The 14,688-nt window shown below is 38.8% G+C and overlaps 1 protein-coding gene across 1 annotated transcript in view; it reads left to right on the forward strand.

Moving 5' to 3' along the window:
• Positions 1 to 13,679, forward strand: part of STK33 (serine/threonine kinase 33) — a 91,669-nt gene extending 77,990 nt beyond the window's left edge. Inside the window, exon 12 of the mRNA XM_066360070.1 lies at positions 13,452 to 13,679. Within this exon, the coding sequence (XP_066216167.1) occupies positions 13,452 to 13,679 (228 nt within the window). The remainder of the gene's footprint in view (positions 1 to 13,451) is intronic.
• The last annotated feature ends 1,009 nt before the right edge of the window (positions 13,680 to 14,688 follow it).

The raw sequence follows: 14,688 nt of genomic DNA on the forward strand, positions 1-14,688 counted from the left end.
TGACATGGATGCCTTTTATTTCTTTGTCTTGTCTGATTGCTCTGGTTAGAACCTCTAGCACTCACTTTAAATAAGAGTGGAGAGAGTGGACAACCTGTCTTGGTCCTGATTTAAGGGGGAAAGCTTCAGTTTTATGCCATTTAATATGATGTTAGCTGATGGTTTATCATATATGGCCTTTATCATGTTGAGATATTTTCGCTTCTATACCCATTTTGTTGAGAATCTTAACATAAAATTGTGTGTATTTATCAAAAGCCTTATTTCTGCATCTATTGATAAGATCCTGCGGTTTTTGTTCTTTGTTTTGTTGATATGGTGTATTACGTTAACCGATTTACATATGTTGAACCATCCTTGATATTGTGGGATGAATCCAACTTGATTATGATGTATTATTTTTTTAATATGTTGTTGTATTCGGTTGCTACTATTTTGGTTTTAGTATTTTAGCATCTGTATTCATTAGGGATATTGGTCTGTAGTTTTCTTTTGTTGTGCCAATCCTTGCCAGGTTTTCGGTATGAGGGTTATAGTTGGCTCATAAAATGTGTTTGGAAGTATTGCTTCTTCTTCAATTTTTTGGAAGACTTTCAGTAGAATAGGAACCAAGATTTCTTTGAATGTTTGGAGAAAATTTGCCTAGTATAAGGCCGTCTGGGCCTGGAACTTTTATTTTTGGGGAGGTTTTTAATAGTTTTTTCTATTTCTTCTCTACTAATAGGTCTGTTTAGCTTTCTTGCTTCTTCTTGACTCAGTCTAGGAAGGTTGTATTGTTCTAGGAATTTATCCATTTCTTCTAGTTTTGTTGAATTTAGTGGCATAAAGTTTTCATAGTATTCTACAATAATTCTTTGTATATCTACTGATGTCCGTGGTAATTTCTCCTCTTTCATTTTGGATTTTGTTTATATGAGTTCTTTCTCTTTTTTCCTTGGTAAGTCTTGCCAAGGGTTTGTCAATTTTGTTGAACTTTTCAAAGAACCAGCTCTTGTTCTATTAATTTTTTCTGATAGTTTTTCTGTTCTCTATTTCATTTATTTCTGCTCTGATTTTATTATCTCCTTTCTTTGGCTGGTTTTGGGTTGTCTTTGTTCTTCATTTTCTAGTTCCTTAAGGTGTGAAGTTAAGTGGTTCACTTGGGCTCTCTCTTGTTTGTTCATATATGCCTGAAGTGATATGAACTTCCCTCTTATCACTGCTTTTTGCTGCATCCATAGATTCTGATATGTCGTATTGTCATTTTCATTTGTCTGTATATATCTTTTGATCTCTGCGCTTATTTCTTCTTTGACCATTCATTTTTTAAAAGTATGTTGTTTAGTTTCCACATTTTTGTGGGGTTTTTTCCCTCTTTTTTGCAGTTGAATTCTAGTTTCAAGGCTTTATGATCAGAAAAATATGCTTGGTACAACTTTGATTTTTTTGAGTTGCTGATGTTGTTTTTGGTGGTCCCAACATATGGTCAATTCTTGAGAATGATCCATGTACACTAGAGAAAAATGTATACTCAGTCACTTTTGGGATGAAATGTCCTGTAGATGTCTATCATATCCAGGTGCTCTAGTGTTTTGTTTAAGGCCACTATATCTTTAGTTGATTCTCTGTTTGGAGTGACCGATCTAGAGCTCATCAGCGGTGTATTGAGGTTCTCCAAGTATGATTGTATTTTGTCAGTTTTTGTTTTAAGGTCAATAAGTAGCTGTCTTATATATTTTGGTGCTCCTTTGTTTGGTGCATATATATTAAGAATTGTTATGTCTTCTTGATTCAGTGTCCCCTTAGTCATTATGAAATGACCACTTTTGTCTTTGAGTACTTTTGCTGACTTGTAGTCAGCATTATCAGATATGACTATTGCTATGCCTGCTTTTTTTTGGATGTTATTTGCTTGGAGTATTGTTTTCCCAGCCTTTCACTTGAATTTGTTTTTATCCTTGTTGCTTAGATGTGTTTCTTGTAGGCAGCATACAGTTGGATTTATTTTTTAATCCATTCTGCTAACTCTGTGCCTTTTTATTGGTGAGTTTAATCCATTTACATTTAGTGTAATTATTGACACTTGTGAGTTCCCTATTGCCATTTTATACATTGCTTTCTGTTAGTTTTGTGTCTTGTTTGATTCTTCTCTTTCATTTTTCTATCTTTTTTTTTTGTTTGGTTGTATTCCATACATCTTTCCTCTGTTGCTATCTTTTTTAAATCATGTGCTTCTGTGGTGGTTTTTCAATGGTGGTTACCATTAAGTAATGAAAAGGGTTCCTACCCTGTTCATTGTAGTGCACTATCTTGTGAGTACTTTTGCACTCCATCGTCCTTTGCTACTGTTAATCTTCGTCCTCTCCCCCCTTTTTTTTGTTGTTGTCACAGTTTAAATTTGGTTTTATTGTGTTCTTGGTGGAGCTTTTACTTGTGGTTTTGTTTTGTTTTGTTCGTTTTATCTGGTTGGAAAACCCCCTTTAGTAATTCCTGGAGTGGGGGTTTTCTGATGATAAATTCCCTCATCTTTTCTGTATCTGTGAATGTTTTTATTTCTCCTTCATATTTGAAGGATAACTTTGATGGGTAAGTAATTGTGGCTGAACGTTCCTATCTTTCAGACTTTAAATATTGGGGTCCACTCTCTTCTAGCGTTCTCTGTGGAGAAATCTGATGTTAATCTAGTGGCCCTTCCTTCATATGTTGTATTCTTCTTTTCCCTGGCTGCCTTGAGAATTTTTTCTTTGCCGTTGGTTTTGTGCCAATTTCATTATGATGTGCCTTGGAGTAGGTTTGTTGGGGTTAAGAAAACTCGGAGTTCTGTTTGCTTCTTGCATTTGAGGCTTTAGTTCTTTCCACAGGCTGGGAAGTTCTCATCTATTATTGTTTGAGTAGGTTCTCTCATTCCATTTATCTCTCTCTTCTCCCTCTGATATACCTATTATTCTTATGTTATTCTTTTTGATGGAGTCAGACAATTCCTGTAGGGCTTTCTCATTTTTTTAAACTTTTGAGTCTCTTTCTTCTTCTCTCTGTTGTGCCTCAAGTTTCTTGTCTTCTATTTCACTAATCCTACCTTCTATCTGGCTTGTTCCATTAGCTAAGCTTGTTACCTCGTTTTTCAGCTCGTAAATTGAGTTTTTCATCTCTGTTTGATTTGTTTTTATAGTTTAAATTTCCTTGGTAATATATTCTTTGTGTTCATTGAGTTGTTTTCTGAGCTCCCTAAATTGCCTTTCTGTGTTTTCTTGTATATCTCTGAGTATTTTTAGGATTTCTATTTTAAATTCTCTGTCATTTAGCTCCAAGGTTTTCAATATATCAAAATTTTTCTCCATAGATTTTTTCCTCATCTATCTGTGCTATCTCTCTGTCTTTTGTATCCATGATATTCAATTTCCTTTTCCTTAATGGTATCTGAGGGTGATTTTGTTGATAGTATTAATGAGAATTAATAAAGAATAAAAAGTTAAAAATTAAAAAGGATTAAAAAATTATTATTCCCCTCCCCCTTTTTTTCCCTCTCCTCTCCTCTCCCCTCCTTCTTGAGAAAATCTTGTGGTGAATTGTGAATTATATTGTGCTAAATAGAACAAAAACTACCTATAATGGAGGGCCTGAGTTGGGGAGAAGTGATAAAGGGGCAAAAAAGGGGGTATGGACCCACAAAATGCAAAAAAGGAAAAAATTTGGGTCAAGAATAAAATGATTTGCTTTTAGGTGATGGTTGACTAAGAGATATGATGAGAGGAATAAGAGGGAAACAGGAAAAAGGGGAAAAAATAAAAAATTACTATTGTATTTAGTGGAGCAAGAACTAGATAAAATGGAGAGCCAGGGTTGGGAGCACTGCTAGTGAGTTAAAAACACAAAGTAAAAAACCCCCAAAGTGCCACAAAGAAAAATTTGAGTTCCAGATAAAATAATTTGTTCATGATTGAGGATTGAATGAGAAGAAAAGTAGAGAAAAGAAGAAACTAATATAGAGGGAGAGGAAAAAAGAAAGAGGAAAACACAAAAAGAAGAAAAAAGAATAAAAGGACAGAGAGAGAGAGAGAGAGAGAGTTAAGGGTTTTGTAGTGCAACCCTCATAGAAAGAAAGGAAGAAGAAAGAAATGATAATGGAGATGTAACACTTTATGTGTAGTGTATTTCAAGGAGAGGATGAGAGTAAGGACCTGACAGAGAATTTAAACGATCCCCAATTGGATGAGGAAGAAATAATAAGCAAGAAGATAAGAGGAAACAAACAAACATAATAAAATGGGATAGGTTATAAAGTCTGTGGATTATTCTTGATTTTGAGAGTTATTTCTTGCTTTTTCTTTTCCTCTCCCTCTTCTTGGTTGGTGGACCTGTACCCCAGGTTCTGCCCCTGTTGCAATAGCTTAGTAGAGGTTTGCAGTTGAATAGTCTCTATGGCCATGTCATATATTGGCTAGTCTCACTGGCAAGTCGAGGCTAGTAGCATTTTCAGGCTCTCGCCATGTTGCCCGGGAGCCTCTCTCCTAGTGTTTCCCTTCTCTTGATTTAGTAGCCTGATGATCCAGCTATGGGGTTGCTGCTGCCTCTGCCTGGAGAGTAAGAGGCACAAAGAGCTGGCAAATCCCCACTCTATTCCCACTCAGCACAGGGCTCTGGGTAAGGCTCAATCAGTCAGAGCCCCTAGCATAATCAGGTGGGGCTTCAGCCAACACAAAGACCTCTGACTCTGCCTCTCTGTCCAGGAACACAAGCACCCACTCCCGGGGGAATCTCTCGCCCAGTATCTGCACTCGCCGACCAGGATATCCAGCCAGCCACCTCTCACTCCCAGTGAGGTGCCCTGCCCACATGGAAAAGTTCGAGCATAGGGAATTTTGCTCCCACTCCCTCCCCGCGCACTGCTTTTTGGGGCGCAGGGGCGACCTCAAGACTCCAGTTTTGGCCCACAGAAAGGCCTCTGACTCTGCCTCTCTGTCCGGGAACACGGGTGCCCACTCCCAGGGGAATCTCTCACCCTCTCTCCGCACGCGCCAACCAGGATATCAGGCCGGCTTCCTCTCACTCTGAGTGAGGCGCCCTGCCCAAACGGAAAAGTTCGAGCGTAGGGAATTTTGCTCCCGCTCCCTCCCCACGTGCTGCTTTTTGGGGCACAGGGGCAACCCCGAGATTCCAGTTTCAGCCCACACAAAGGCCTCTGACTCTGCCCCTCTGTCCAGTAACACGGGTGTCCACTCCCGGGGCTCTAGGGGGAATCTCTCGCCCACTATCTGCGCACACTGACCAGGAGACGGGGCGGATGGCTGTCCCAAGTGCCTTTCTTTGTCTGGATTTGGCGCGAACGTTAGCTTGTGTTGACTGGGTTGCCACAAGCAGTTTTTCCTCGGCTTGGATGTCTGTGTCATAGCCTGGTTTGGACATTTGTGTCGCAGTCTGGTTCTATTCACACCCTATGCCCGCCTTAGTTCCTATACTCTCAGTTCCCAGTGAAAGCAGCCCTTATTTAGGTTAGTGAGGAAGGCAGAGTGTTTCTTCCTCCTTATTTCCTTCGAGGTTGATTATATATTTAATCAATTTTTCGCTCGATCATACCTTCACATTTAGTGTGGAACTTCTGGAGGCTCCAAGGATAGATTTTTCTGTCTCTGGTTGAAGATCTTGTTGAATTTTGGGGGAGATTTATTGGTATCACTCCTTACAGTGCCATTTCTCTGACATCACCCCATTAGTTATTTATTAACATGCTACTCAGCCTCCAAGAGCTTTTTCAGTTTTTCTATTGTAGTTGATTTCTAGTTTCATGTCATTATGATCAGAGAAGATGCTTGCTTGATATGATTTTAGTCTTCTTAAATTTATTGAGACTTGTTTTGTGTCCTAACATGTAGTCTATCCTAGAGAATGTACCATGAGCACTTGAAAAGAATGTATATTCTGCTGCTTTGGGGTGAAGGGTTCTGAAGATATCAAGTAAGTGCAGTTGATCTAGTATGTCATTTAAAGTTGCTGTTTCTCTGTTAATTTTCTGTCTGAGGATCTATCCACTAATGTTAGTGCAGTATTAAATTCTCCTACTATTACAGTATTGCTGTCAATCTCACCCTTTATGTCCATCAAAATCTGCTTTATATATTTAGGTGCTTCTATATTAAGCAAATAAATATTTAGAATGGTTATATCCTCCTGTTTGATTGTTCTCGTTATCATTATGTAGTGACTTTCTTTATCCCTTACCATAGCCTTTCTTTTAAAGGCTATTTTGTCAGATATAGGTATTGCTACCCCAGTTTGTTTTTCATTTCCATTTGCATGAAATACTTTTCTCTACCCCTTCTCTTTCGGTATATGTGTATCTTTTGACCTGAGGTGGGTCTCTTGTAGACAGCATATGTACGAGTCCTGTTTTCTTATCCATGCAGCTACCCTATGTCTTTTGATCAAGCATTTAATCCATTTACATTTAAGGTAGTTATTGATATTTACTTATTTATTGACATTTTATTTTTTAAATCTACAATCCTCTTTCTCTCAATTTCTTCTTTCCTTTACTGTTTTTACAGCAGGCCCCTTAACATTTCTTGCAGTACTGGTTTGGTTGTAATAAATTCCTTGAGTCTTTTTTTGCCTGGGAAGCTTTTATTTCTCCTTCAATTTTAAATGATAGAGCCTTGCTGGATAAAGTAGTCTTGGTTGTAGGTTTTTGTTTTGCATCACTTTTAATATTTCTTGCCAATCCCTTCTGGCCTCAAGTGTTTCAGTTGAGAAGTCAGATGTCATCCTTATGGGGATCCTCTGGTGGTAATTACTGCTTTTCTCTTGAAGTTTTTAGTATTTTTTCTTTGTCTCTTAACTTTGGCATTTTAATTATGATGTGTCTTGGTGTAGGCCTCCTTGGGTTCCTCTTTAAAGGGACTCTCTGTGCTTCTTGAACTTGTGTGACTTTTTCTTTCATCAATTTCAGGATATTTTCAGGTATGATTTCTTCAAACAGGTTCTCTATCCCTTGTTCATTCTCTTCTCCTTCAGGAACCCCTATGATGCGGATGTTGTTTCTCTTCATGTTGCCACAGAGATCTCTTAGAGTTTCCTCAGTCGTTTTTATCCTCTTTTCATTTTGCTGCTCTGCTTCTGTGCTTTCATTTATCTTGTCCTTCAAATTGATGATTTCATCTTTGCTTTTTCCAACCTGCTGTTGGTTTCTTCTAATGCAGTCTTCATTTCTGATATTGTATTTGTCATTTCTGACTGATTTTTTTTTATGATTTTAGTGTCCTTTTTGATGCTTGTTATCTTGTTATTTAGGTACTCATTATGACCATCCATTGTTGCTCTAAGATCCTTGAGCATCCTAAAAATTATTAATTTAAACCCTGCAATTATCTAGTTGTTTGGTTACTTCCACTTTATTTAGTTCTTTTTCAGGGGATTTCTTTTGTTGATTCATTTGGGTCATATTGCTTTCTTTGTCTGCCCATTTTGTCTGTGTATTAGGTAGTGCTGTCTGACTTTGAAATTTGTTGTAGTGTCTTTATGAGGAAGGTGGGCTTAGTGGTACTGATCTGCAGGCTGATTTCCTTGCTCTAGGAATGCTTCTTGAGGGTAATATTTTCCCTCCTGTTTTATGTGAGTATTGAATGCAGTTGGGCCTTTCCTGAGTGCAGTTGTTCCTTCAGGCTGGCTGGCTCTAACAGTCAACCTTGATCATGTGTATTAGACACTGTGCAATGTCTGTCCTGTTGGTTGTATTTAGTCTCCACAGTGTCTAGTACCTGCTAGGCTCCTCCTTTGTGTGTGCTGCTTGTGGAGTTACCTGAGTCTAGGGTTGGTGCTATCTGTCACCCACTACTGGTGTGTTGCTTCTAGGTCTTCTTGGGTTGGCATCACCCATTGTTTGTAACCTGCCATGGGCTACCTGTCTGGAGCTACTACTCTGTTCGCTGTTTGTATCTGCATTTCCTGTGCCATGGTAGTGTGGAAAGGGCCAACCTATGTATAAGGATCAGCTTCCTCCTGCTCAGAGATGACAGCAACTCAGTAAAAGCCCCAAGCTCCATAAGATTTGCCTTCACTTTTCAGCTGCTCCACCTCTTTTTGAAGGTGCCTGGTCTCCCCACAGAATCTTCTGTAGAAAGAAGATGTGGGCTCAGACTGGCCTGACTTCAAATTATACTACAGAGCCATGATAATTGAAACAGCATGGTATTGGCAGAGAAACAGACATACAGACCAATGGAACAGAATTGAGAGCCCAGAAATAAAGCCACATATATATGGACAAATCATCTTAGACAAAGAAGCCAAAAACACAAAATGGAGAAAAGAAAGCCTCTTCAATAAATGGTGCTGCAAAATTGGAAAGCCACATGCAAAAGAATGAAACTTAACTACTTTGTCCCCCTGCACAGAAAGTAATTTAAAATGGATCAAGGATATAAATATAAGATGTGAAACAATAAATTACATAGAATAAAACATAGGCACTAAGCTCATGGACCTTGGCAGTAGAGAACAATTTTTGAATTTGACCCCAAAGGCAAGGGAAGTAAAGGCAAAAATAAATGAATGAGACTATATCAAACTAAAAACCTTCTGCACAGTAAAAGAAACTGACAACAAAACAAACAGGTAACCAACTAAATGGGAGCTGATATATGCAAACAACAGTTCCAATAAGGGGTTAATATCCAAAATATATCAAGAATTCACAAAGCTCAGCAACAAACAAGCAAACATTCCAATTAAAAAATAGGGAGAGGACCTGAACACACACTTCTCCCAAGAGGAAATACAAATGATCAACAGATACATGAAAAGATGTTCATCTTCACTAGCTATTCAAGAAATTCAAATCAAAACTACAATGAGCTACCACCTCATACCTGTTAGATTGGCTATTATCAATAAGATAGGTGATAACAAGTGTTTGAGAGGCTGTGGAGAAAAAGGAACCCTTGTTTACTGTTGATGAGAATGCAAATAGTACAGCCATAATGGAAGAAAGTATGGGTATTCCTCAAGAATTAAGAATATAACTACCCTATGACCCAGCAATCCCTCTACTGGGTATCTTCTCCAAAAGCTCAAAAACATTGGTACATAAAGTCACATGCACCTTCAAGTTCATCACAGCATTATTCACAGTGGCCAAGTCATGGAAACAATCAAAGTGTCCCTTGATTGGATAAAGAAGATGTGTTTCATATGTACAGTGAAATACTACTCAGCATAAGAAATGATGACATAGTATCATTTACAACAACATGGATGGACCTTGAGAATATTATACTAAGTGAAATAAGTAAATCAGGAAAGGCTAAGAATTGTATGATTTCACACATGAGTGGGATATAAAACTGAGAGTCATGGACATAGATAAAAGTGAAGTGGTTATCAGGCAGAGGGGTATGTGAGGAAAGGGTGGGGAGAGTGGTGGGTAGAGGGTGTAAAGAGTGATAAATATAAGGTGACGAAAAATGATTTCACTTTGTGTGCTGGGTGTACAACATAATCAACAGTTCAAATGGTATAAAAATATTTACTTGAAACCTATGTCCTCTTATTGATCAGTCACCGTGTTAAAGTTAATTTTACAAATTGAAAAAAATAACTGTACACTTGAATTGTATACATTTCACTGAATATAAATGTCTTTAATTATAAAAAAAAAGAGATGTTTGTATCTCTCTCTAATTTGCAAGTTAGATTTTATTTTCATTAACTCCATATAGGACCCAACTCTTTATATGAGAAGCCTTATAAAAGAAATCTATATATTTGGGGATCAATTTCTTTTCTTCTCTTTGCTTTTCTTTCCCTTCCTTCTTCCTTCTGACAACCACAGGAATGTGAGAGGAAGTGAGTGACCATTGCAAGCAAAAGTATAACTGAAAACTTGTATCAGAATGTTTTGTCACTTGGACCTTGTTCAGGCCTATAATTTGAGTGTGTGACTCTAGAAATGGTTGCTATGGTGATAAACCACTTTACTTAAATAGCATATATTTTACTCAAAATTCAGAGAAATGGTAACAGTTTCTAGTAATCATGCACTGGTATTAGTTTATGTGCCTAGAGCTTACAGGTTTTGCATCCATTATCACCAGAAGAGTTCAGCAGGTTCAAGTTATGCCACTGAATAATGAAATATGTCTATTTAGCCCAGCTTTCTTGTTACATATCTCTTCTTGCACACATTATGCCCCTTTTCAAGATTAGTAATATGAGCTGGAGAAATTAGGCCAAGGATGCTGAATTACTAAAAGATGGAACTGAAGGGAACCTTGTAAGGTCATCTTTCCTATCATTTTGTCTCCAGTAGGATAAACTGTTCTTTCAACAGTCCCAAATGGTAAGACCATGAAATGCAGAGCAATTGAAATGCTGCGTAGGGAAGCCCCTGGTGCCACCATCTTGGCTGCCACGCACAGAGAGACTGTCCTGCCCCAGTGCTGAAAGCTTGCCGTTCTTCATTTTATAGGCTGTGATAATCTAGATCCAATTCTTTATATTTTTAGACTGAAGAACTCTCATAAAGAAACCTCCATCCATTAATCATATTAGTAGCCTGTCTGTAAACCTTTCTAGTTTCTTTATGCTGTTCAAACTGGTTACCATGTTTCAGGTATGAATTCTTCATGGTTTTCTAGAAAGAGAGAATTTTTTTTTTTTTTAATTTTGAAGATGATCACTGATGAGAGCCTGGTTCTCTTGGTCACTATGCAATAGTATACTGGTATCTCCAGAGAACAGTCTACAGTGATGTTTAGATCTTCTTTCTTGGTTGGTAATAATGGCCAACAGTCTTTTAATAATCTTTTCAACTCTTTCCCCCTAAAACTGAATAGTGAAGTTCGTCTCTCATCTTTCTTCCCCTTTGTACAGTCATCACTTTTTGCCTTTCATGACCTGGAAGATCTTAGTAACTCCTATAGCCTTGGCAGTTTCACTTTTCACTTCTCTATTACTCGTAAAACTTTCAAATTGTATCAGAGACAGTGTAGGTTTCTGGGGAGTTTCATCAACTTTCAGAAAAGAAAAAGATAAACCGAAAATTTAGATGATCTATAACCTAAACTCTGTTTTTGCTGAAAAATTAAATTTGTTCATGTTTCTAAAGCAAAGCCTGGAAGCTAGAATTTCCCTTGGCTGTTTATGTTCCAAGGACATGAGAGAGGTGGCCCTTGGTGAAGAAAGTTATAGCTCTGCCTGAAGGGCCGCATGAGGGCCAGCCTGTGGCCATGTTTTGTTTGCATCAGAGAACAGTGTCAAGGAGGAAAAATTTAAGAGGGAGACTCAGTCTTTAGGAAAGCTCTTATGATTCTGCTTCCTAAACTTAATATAGTTGAAAATTAGCAAAGAGAAATGGAAAAGTATACACACATATCATATTTAACAAGATGCACACATGTACACAGAAGCTTGTCAGCATTTAAAATAAACATTTGCATAAAGGTAAGTTGATTTACCCATTGATGTAACCAGGGAGCAAAGGAACAAATATGGTGATTTGTCTCAGTGCAGCGAGTTTTAGGCCGATTCTGGAGCTCAATTAAAATATGGTTGACTATATTAGTTTTACATGTATTAAATACTAGACTGAGAACAATAAGAAGATGGGCACTCATCTGTTGCTGGTAAGAGCATTAGTTTAATGACTCAAGTACATTAATTAACAAATGGAAGTGTGAAGAAGAATGGAAACACTAAGCCAGATAGGGATATGAATGCATTAAAAAGAAAAAGACTGAGTCTCTATCCCTATTTTCTAAAATATTAGTTGTGAACATGTTGAAAAAACACTTCCTCAATGACTTGGATGACACCTCTTAAGGTGGAAATGTCAAAAGAGAGAAGGTTACCCTTAGATTCACCTTTTAATAGGACTTGTATATCAAGTGAATTAAATTTTTATGAATTGCAGTTTCCATGATTGGCTTCATGTCTTCAGAACCAGGATGCTACTAGACAAAGAAGAGTACCCTCACCAGATTCTAGAACATCTTGGTGTTGTGCTCCCACCCTACTGCCGAGCAGGGGAGTGTTCAGTAAGAGGGAACAACCTATGTTACTGAATGCGAATGCACTTGAAGCATTTCCTGTTTCTTGAAAGACTACACAGAGAAGCAACCCAGAAATTTTCTTGGGGAAAAAAATATATGAAGAAAAGGACCTGTTTACATTTCCAAATTTATACAAATTAACTTTTCAATGAACAAAATTACCAGCTCAAGAATGAGCATACACTGTTGTAAAGTCCTCTGTGAGTGGTGTTCTGCAGAGGCACGTATTTCAGGGCCCTCGGCAATGAGGAACCATCAGGTAAATTTTCTCTTAAAATACAGGTACCAAAAAATCATTAAATGGCCTACAGTTTTGCTGCAGCCCTGGGAGATCATTTACTCACTGGACAAATATGTATTAAAAGCTACCACTGTGTATAAAACCTGATCACTTCAATCACGAGAGCCGGAGTGATCAGAGAAACACTAGGTTTGTTTTGTATTAGCTGTAATCTTTTCTTTGAAAATGGTGAACCTTATGATTAACTCATGGGTGCTCACTTTCAGTTAACCAGAGCCCTAACTGTATGATGCCGTTCCCAGATCACTCTGTGCACACAGGCACTCACTGTGTCACACCCCTGTCTCGTCCCCCATCCTGTTTGTGTAGGTCTCCTGAGGCAGTCTCTGCTCGGTTAGAACACTATGCTCTACTTCATTTAATTAGGAGTGATTGCTTTTTAAATGGGTCTAAGGTCAAAACAGACTCTGCTTCTCTCATGACAGGATTAAAGACCTCCTTTTCCTCTACTGTGGCGTGGGGTGACCTGCGAAAGTACAATTGCCTGTTCAAATCCATTCTACTTGTTTTGTGCTTTGAAGCTACAAAGTACTTTCATGGCCCCCACCTTACTCATTCTCATAGTAAACCCATGTAGTAAATGTGCAAATACCATTTTCCCCATATAACAGCGAGGCAGCCAGACTCCAAAAGGGCTACAGACCTGCCCATGTGGTGTGACTGGGATTAGAAGCCAGTGCCTGGAATCGCGCAGAGTGATGAGACTGTAAGGAGTGGGTCCTATGCAGCAACTTTGTGCCCAGATTACACAGAACAGTCACTGTGGGCTTGTCGGGGTATCCATGCAAATGTCACAGCTTGTCTAGAACCCTGTGAAGATGAATTGAGTACAGCCACGTCTCAGTGGCCTTCCCTGTGCCAGTGTTACCAGACATGTACTTCCTTTTGTGTGCCAGAGGATCTGAAATTGTATCTTGTGTTTGTTCTATGCCAAACACTAAACAATTCCGTTTTCTTGAAGGCATTAATGGAGCTTCCTTTGGCATTAATAGTTTTACAGTGTGATTAGTTTCTATCTCACTCCTGGAGAGTTCAGCTTGTAGAAGGAGGGCAGTTTTGTGGTTCCTTGCTCTTTGAGTTGATGTATATTGCTTTGTGTCTGAAAATTAATCCAGGTCTTTTATTTCTAGCCCACTGCTCATAAAAAGAAATTTCCTGTAACCAGTAAGAAGGAAACTATGGACAGCTTGGACATGGCCAGTTTACATTCCACATCCAGCAGACTCCTTCCAGCTGAAATCAAGGGAGAACTGGAGAAATCTAGGACTTCAAGCCAAGGAACAGCATCCAAAAGCACTTCTAAACACATTGCCCTGCCTAAAACCAGAAAGAAACCCGAAGGTTCCAGCCAACGCTGAATAGTACAAAACAGAGCTGCTCTTTCTAGTGCTAAAACGAGGGGGTAGGAGGTGAAAAGGACAGCACTGTGTGAGCTTTCAGCCTTTTAGCTCCACCGAGCCCCGTGGTGTGTTTGCACCAGTTTAAAATTGAAGCTAGTTATCTCCAAGCAGCGTGGTGTTAAAGAACCACCACCAACAGGCCTGATGGCGGGGCTGGGTTGAAATCAACGCTCAAGACTTTTTCCAGGGTTGATTAGAGGAGCAGATGCCCTCAGAGCAAGGCTGCAGGTGTATTTGCTCAGTTTTACTTCACATTTTTAGATTTCAGCACAATTATTTTTAGGGGCAATGAGAGCCAGACATGGTAACAGAGGTTCCTAATAATTATGTGCACTTTGCACTAGAAGATTTAGGAAATTGCTAACAAATTTACCACAGGCATAATAGAAGAAGTGCTTCAGCCATTCATTCACATGTGTTCTTGTGATTGTAGGTTGCTCTGGATTGTTTAAAACAACTTAATTTATATATATAAAAATAGATTTTGTAACTGCTTGCCATTAACTTGCTGCTAAATTCCCAATGCATTGATTGAGTCAATAAAAGACAGATGTTACCCATGCACATTAATTTTTTTGTTAACAAGAAGTGGGTATTGGCCCTGAGTGTCAGCCCAGCAAGTGGAATCCCTAGTTTGAGTCCCAGGTCAGGGCACACAAGAGAAGTGACTGTCTGCTTCTCTACCCCTACCTTCCCCCTTCTCTCTCTCTCTCTCTCTCTCTCTCTCTTTCTTTTCTCCTCCCACAGCCATGGCTTGATTGATTGGAGCCCATCAGCCCTGGACACTAAGGATGACTCCCTGGAGCCTCTGCCTCAGGGACTAAAAATAGCTTGGTTGTGAGCATGGCCCCAGATGGGGGTTGCCAGGTGGATCCCAGTCAGGGCACATGCAGGAGTTTGTCTCTATCTCCCCTCCTCTCACTTGGAAAAGAAGAAGAAGAAGAAAAAAGGAAGTGGGTATCATAAA

This window comes from Saccopteryx leptura, chromosome 1 (genome assembly GCF_036850995.1).
Source record: "Saccopteryx leptura isolate mSacLep1 chromosome 1, mSacLep1_pri_phased_curated, whole genome shotgun sequence".
Classification (NCBI taxonomy): domain Eukaryota; kingdom Metazoa; phylum Chordata; class Mammalia; order Chiroptera; family Emballonuridae; genus Saccopteryx; species Saccopteryx leptura.